General features: G+C 42.1%; 1 protein-coding gene across 1 annotated transcript; it reads right to left on the reverse strand.

The window, feature by feature from the left end:
• Positions 1-420: 420 nt before the first annotated feature.
• Positions 421-3,077, reverse strand: LOC138878055 (uncharacterized). The gene is made up of 4 exons (XM_070157712.1): positions 2,532-3,077; positions 1,425-2,114; positions 1,120-1,311; positions 421-606 (listed from the first exon to the last, which is right to left on the reverse strand). Exons 1-4 carry the CDS (start codon positions 3,075-3,077, stop codon positions 421-423), a joined length of 1,614 nt encoding a protein of 537 aa, XP_070013813.1.
• Positions 3,078-6,882: the final 3,805 nt, after the last annotated feature.

The following is a 6,882-nucleotide window of genomic DNA, read 5'->3' on the forward strand; positions in this document are numbered from 1 at the left end:
GAAAAATATCTTAAATGCCTAGAATGGCTATTAAAATAAGTCAGGCTAATTGCCAAGCTACCCAGGAACTCAGCTGGCTCGGGATTGTGTGGCGGTCCAATTCATGAGAATAGATCCCTTCTCCACAGTCTGAATGGTGAAGCCTTTTTCCTCCTTCTCCTCAACTATCACATTGCAATCTATAGTCTCGTTACATGTCACAGTCACCGAATCATCAGGAAAAGTAATAATAATATTGTAGAAGACAAATGTGAAAGATAATAATGAATAATAAATAGCAATGCATTAATTAAATTTGAAAACATCCAAAATAGGTACGGCTCGATGGCTTGATCAATTCATTTCGAAACAAAATGCTTCTTTAAAACAAAATACTGAAAATATCTTAAATGCCTAGAATGGCTATTAAAACAAGTCAGGCTAATTGCCAAGCAACCCAGGAACTTGGCGGGCTCGGGATGGTGTGGCGGTCCAATTCCTGAGAACAGATCCCTTCTCCACAGTCTGAATGGTGAGGCCTTCTTCCTCCTCCTCCTCAGCTATCACATTGCAATCTATAGTCTCGTCTTCTAGGAACAAATTTCTCAACCCAACCAAAGCTTCTTCCTATGCAGATCCTCATATTGTATCGGCCCGGTGAAAAGTCTGACTTAGATGTGGCACTGGATGCTCGAGAGGGTAATAAGGACCGCACCATGGTAGCGACCAATCATTATATTCTTGCCAGGTGTATGGATATCCCTGCCCGAAAGTTGTGTCTTGACGTTTCAACTGTATCGGTTTGGTAATGCCCTGGAGTTTCTTCCCAAGCCTTTTGTTGGGTTCATACCCAGACCATACCAGTATGCTTTCTATTTTGTTATTCCACCACTTGTCCTTCTCAATTGTGTTGACATGTTCAATGTGGTGATAAGTTTCTCCACCCAGACTTCTTCTATTCTTGATAACCGGGATAGTTTGACTGGTGTAAATGGGGTTACTTCTATCTCCGTGAATGATTACCTCCTGATGGTTTTATTCGAACTTCACAGCCTGGTGTAGCGTGGAAGCCATGGCCCCAGCGGCATGTATCTAAGGTCGTCCCAATAGAAGATTGTGTGTATATGATATGTCTAGTACTTGGAACTCAACATCGAACCAAGTTGGTCCCATCTGCAGACAAAGGTTAATTTCTCCAATCGTGTCCCTTTGAGATCCATCAAATGCTTTCACGTGCATACTCCTTGCTCGTATCTCATAGAATCTTTGCCCAACCTTTTTAGAGTAATCAATGGACAAATGTTGAGGCTTGAACCCCCATCTATTAGGACCCTGGCAATGAATTTGTCTTCAAACTATACCGTGATATGTAGTGCCCTATTGTGACTTAACCCTTCAGGTGGTAGTTCATCCTCATGGAAGGTGATCTTGTTACTCTCTAGTACTTGCCCTACCATGTTGGCCATCTCTACACTAGTGATATTGTTGGGCAGATAAGCTTCATTCAACACCTCCATCAGAGTACTCTTATACGCTTCCGAATTTTGCAATAGCGACAGGATGGATATCTGGGTAGGAGTCTTGTTTAAATGATCGACGCTTGAGTATTCTCTTGCTTGTATTTTCCTCCAAAGACCGTCTAGTCCAGTTTCAATGACATGTTGTTTGGTAGCAGCCTTCTTGCTTGATCCTCCCAAATTTTCGAGTGTATAGACCCTTCCAATTCTGGTCATTCCCTGTGCGGCACCAGATTTTTCCGTCTTTATTTTTCCCTTTCTCCTAGCTTCGGAAACGTAATCCCAAGGTATAGCGTTGGACTTGAAAGGGGGTGTGGTTGCTATTGTCAGTGTGAAAGGTGTGGCCACTTCTACCTCAAATGGAATAGGTGTGGCTGCAGGTGGTGTTACTTCTACCTCAAATGGAACTGATGCAGTTACCTCAACCTCCACTAGTAGCTGTACCTGGACCACAATGGGATTGAAAGTGATTGCGGGCTTCTTAGGATCGTCACCCTCTTTGAGAGGTCCAATTGATCCATCGGGATCCCACTCCTCATCAGTTTCTATCACATTAATCCTTTCGCCCCTATGATCTGGAAGAGGATTGTTGCGGAAGTTGGGTGCAGCTTCCTTCGCCTGTATGACCTTATTATCAATTAATGTCTGGATCTCATCTTTCAATGTCTATCACTCGTCAATGGTGTGCCATTTCATACTGGAATGATATGCGCAGGCTTTGTTTGGGTTGACCCATTGAGATGAATTCTCCATTGCCACAGCGGGAATATGGGTGACATAACCAGCAGCCTTCAATCTTTCGTACAACTGGTCGATGGGTTCAGCAATGACGGTGTATTGTCTGGGTGGTTTGCGATCAAAATTAGGTCGGGGTTTTGGGTAATTTGGACGAGTTGGAGGTGAATGATAGTAGGCTGGTTGGGTGTTATAAGTGTGATAGGTGGTGGCGGGTTGAGAATATCTGGGAGGTGAGGGTTGATATGTAGGTGTTTGGTATGTGAGTAGAGATTTTGGGCCTTGGGCCACCATTACTACCCCCACTTCTTTCTTCTTTGATATGCCACCTGATTGCAATTTTTTGTTCGTGGCCTGCAGTGCCTCAAAATTTGTCACCATCCCGCTTTTAATACCTTCTTCAATCCTTTCCCCGAGTTTGATGATATTAGAGAACTTATGATTCTTGATGACCATTAGCCTTTCATAATACTGTGGGTCATGTGCCCTGACAAAGAACCTGTTCATCTGTTCCTCGTCTAATGCTGGTCTGACCTTTGCTACTTCCGACCTCCACCAAGTAGCATACTCGTGGAAGGTCTCAGTTGGCTTCTTCTTTAGGTTTTGGATATAGAAGACATCTGGTGCATTCTCCGTATTAAACCTGAACTGGTCCATAAAATCTGATGCCATGCTCACCCAATTGGCCCATTTCTTAGGATTCTGGCTTATGTACCAGGACAGGGCATCTCCAATAAAACTTCTCATGAAGAGCTTCATTCGAATCCTTTCATCTTTTCTGACCCCCATGAGCTTGTCACAACAAGTTCTCAAATGAACCTTGGGATCACTCGTTCCGTCAAACATTTCAAACTTGGGAGGTTTGTAACCCTCCGGCAGTTTCACATCTGGTTGTATGTATAAATCCTCGTAGTTCAAACCTTCTATCCTTTTACCTCCTTCAACACCCTAAACTTGACTTGTCAATTTCTTGAGCTCCTCATCCATGTTCTTGATGAGCAGGTCCTTCTCAGCGGATTCTGGTGTATAGGAGATTGTTGAGTGGAATGAGGTAGGGTTTCCACATATATGGGGTTGTTTTGGTGGGTGCCGGGGATTTGGGTGTAGTGTTGATCATTGGTCGAGTTTTAAGGATCAGGAATAGGTTGTGATGTGTTTTGAGGAGTGTTATAGGTAGTGGTTTGTGGGTACTGGGTTGGTTGATAATGGTGTTGTGGAGGAGTTGGTACCGGTAGAGGATTGGGATTTTGAGGTGATGTGGCATATTGATGGGGTGCGGGAGGATTTTGTGGATGTTGGTTTGGCGTGTTTTGAGGAGGTGCTGGGTTTTTGGCATTTTCTTGGTTAACATCTGGGACGTTTAGGGTGAGGGAGAGGTTTGCCAAGTTGTGGACCTGCTCAAGTTCTCCTTATAACTCCAATATTTTTTGTTCCAATCGCAAGACCAAATCATTCTGGGCTGGAGTACTCCGACTGTCTGAAATTTCAATATTCTCAACATTTTCTTTTTGGATACCACTCAAATCATCCATCACTCGGAGGAGGAGGAGGTGGAGGGCCTCTAAATCTGGTGTGATATGCTGACGATGCCAGTATGTGCGAACCAACCTTAGGGGATGGGAATAATAAAAATAAAGAAAAACAAAAGGTAAACAAGTCAGTAAGGATTCTGAAAATGTTTGTAGTATTTAAACACATATTGCGAGAATGTAAATCTGCGTCCTAATTTGGGAGCCTCGTTGTGCCCGAGGTAGGCCTAGAGACACGTTGATTTGGAGAATTTCAGTGCCATTTAATGCCTCATTTCATTAATGTAAAAATAGATGAATCTACAACGACACTTAATAGGATAAGTCATTGATGGCACTTGGCCTTATTACATTTGAAAAAGTAAATAAACCTAATTTACTTGGTCCTAGAAGGACCTTCTCTAGGTTGAATGTTTTTGGCTTCGTCGATCAAATTCCCCAGTTCGTGCAGGTTCAGCAATAGGTATGCCCTTGCTAAATGTCCTCCTTCACTTCCTTCGGTGTTCTGTCAATCGGTGACTCTTTTCCTCATTTTTCCTTCCAATTCCATCAGACTGTACTCCAGATATTCCAACCTTTTGCTTGATCTAACAATAATATCCCTCCATTCATTAATTAGTTCCATATCGGTCTTGTGTTGCTTCAGATGCTCGACCTCGGACTCGTAAACTCTCTTGCATAGTTTGTTATATTTTACCTGTGCTTCGGCAACTTCATCTATGACTCTATTTCTTGGACCAACCCTTGGCCTGAATATTCCTGCTATGTTATCTTCTAACCATGATGGGTAGAAGTACACATGACCGGCATGATATCGATCTGGCTCGATGGTATCCTTTTCCACGATAATTTTCAAATGCCACATATGCTTAGCTTCACATTTGTATGGGACGTCTTCATCCTGAAATTTGCCCTATAGTGACTCATTTTAGAAACTTGCAGTATGACCTGCTTCCTGCCTGCTTGACTCATAACCTTGATATATATGCCCCTTAACCCGATCAGTACCAAGTGTGGACCATACCTAGATTTGGTGATAAACTCGTCGGTAGGGAACCATTCGAACATCCATTGAACTTGATCCTCGGTCAAATTGCTGAAAAACTGTGCCCATCCAATAGTATTCTCAGGTTGAGCAAACATGTCTGGGATATAAGTCATTCTCTTAGGATGATGGAAAGTTATGTGATCATTCCACGGCCTTCGCGGAAGCTCTTGACGGTATTGACCTTTTTGGAGGTGCTCTAACAACCAAACTTGTAGCAGCAAATTACAACATTCGAAGTATTTTTACCCTTTCCGACAGCGCTCTAAGGCCCGATATATGTCTACTATGATCATAGAGACAATGGTATATGTGTTCCCCTCGATCCCATCCATCAATGTTTTGGTTACCATGGCCAATCTGGTGTGGATTCTAACCCCTTGGATTGGGAACGCTATCATACCCAAGAAGCAGACGACGAACACAAAAACCCTGTGGTGAATCCAACCCAAGGAAGTGATGGAGAATTCATCATAAAAAATACGATAAGATCTTATGTGACCGTATCGTTCATAGAGGATGTCAAATGGTATGTAGGAATTCTTCAGGCACTCCAAGTCATCATTCTTCTTTAATCCCATCATCTTCAGAAACCCCCTAAGTGCAATTTTTCGGCACCAATAAACCAGGACTATCCCAAGGTAGCCAAGTGAATCTCCCTATTTCATCCAAGACATGGGTCATTTCTATGCTTCTAAAGCGAAACATAGCTCTTTCTTTGTCCCAGAACATTGTGGCAGCTTCGATTAACATGTTTTTCGGCTGGAGGTCCAATAAAGAAGGCAAATTTTCCAAGACCCTTTTCACATGATTTTTATCACTTGATGGAAGATCCTCACACCAATCTAGCAACAATGGTGGTATGTTTCGGACCATGCTGAACCTGGGGACTTCGTGCCTCATTTTCTGCAAAACAAATATGGTTAAGCCCTTTCCCCCTTCCAAATTCGACTATTTATACATCAATGGTTAGCATATTGGCACTTATTTCTCCAAAATCAATACAAAATTGTGGTTGCGTCCGTTGAGATTATGGAAACTCGGTGGACTTTAGGACGAGGCTTGTCTTAAAGGGTTATTATGTGGCCAACATATTAACCCAGCTAGGTTTGATCATGATGTATGTACAATTTATCAGAGTAAGGTTTCTATAGAGGTCTAGACTAGTACCCTCAAATGGACAACGTGAAGGGAAAGGCATAGAACCGTCGACTGCACCGTTGATCGACTAGTTTTACCACAAATACGCCTTTTCAAATTTGAAGGGTGATATATAGGAAGGGCACAAACACTCATCAAGCATTGCTATAGGATTGATTACGCACGAGTGGAATATGATGTTGAGCATAATTTATGAAACAATAAATAGCATGTTGTTATGTATTGCACGTTAAAAAGAATTATGAATGTAATATTTAATAATTAAAAGACGTTTAAGAAAGAAAACAAGGAGACAAGTCAGTTTCTGTAGTAAAGGAAACCATAAATACTTGAAAATAGGCAATTAAATCCAGATAAAGGGGGAACGGGAAAAGGTGCACATGTATTATAAGAATAAAACATGCTTAAGACTGATTCACAAAAAAAAAAGGCAAGTTTGTTATGGTAAGAGCATAAAAATATCTCCAGTAGAGTCGCCATGATGTCGCGCCCCCTTTTTCCTTGTGGAGTCCAGGTTCCGACATTTGTTAGGACAATTCCCCTTCCTTTTGGGATAGGGTATGATATTTGAAGAGTCGCCGCCTAATGGATTAAGGTGTGTTAGGGCACCTAGAGCAAATAACTCGTGAACTAGTTTACATCACTAGAGATTGGGTAAGAGCTCAAATTTCCTTGACGGAAAGGTGTTAGGCACCCCTCGAGGTCCACAATGGTGGGTCCCGGCCAAACTCAATATAAGCGAATTAGTCTTATAAGAAAATAAAGCAATTTAAACAAATAGATATTACTTTTAAAACACGCAGTAAAAGGGGTCCTAGGTTTTTTAGCCTATAGGATCACTTTTATGCATTACTTGGTAACTGTTCCCAAGTTGGGGGTGCTATACATAGCATTAGCGCACAGGTCATCATTTCCT

The sequence above is a fragment of the Nicotiana sylvestris genome, chromosome 9 (assembly GCF_000393655.2).
Source record: "Nicotiana sylvestris chromosome 9, ASM39365v2, whole genome shotgun sequence".
In the NCBI taxonomy this organism is placed as follows: domain Eukaryota; kingdom Viridiplantae; phylum Streptophyta; class Magnoliopsida; order Solanales; family Solanaceae; genus Nicotiana; species Nicotiana sylvestris.

Bases quoted from the DNA above. Each gene is read 5' to 3' on its own strand.
- LOC138878055 (XM_070157712.1), bottom strand. From the start codon at position 3,077: ATGTTTGACGGAACGAGTGATCCCAAGGTTCATTTGAGAACTTGTTGT. The intron at 2,115-2,531 runs GTAGTAATGGTG...AAGGTCATACAG, and splicing joins CAAAGAAGAAAGAAGTGGGG to GCGAAGGAAGCTGCACCCAA. The intron at 607-1,119 runs GTACTAGACATA...GGATCTGCATAG, and splicing joins GGTTCGATGTTGAGTTCCAA to GAAGAAGCTTTGGTTGGGTT.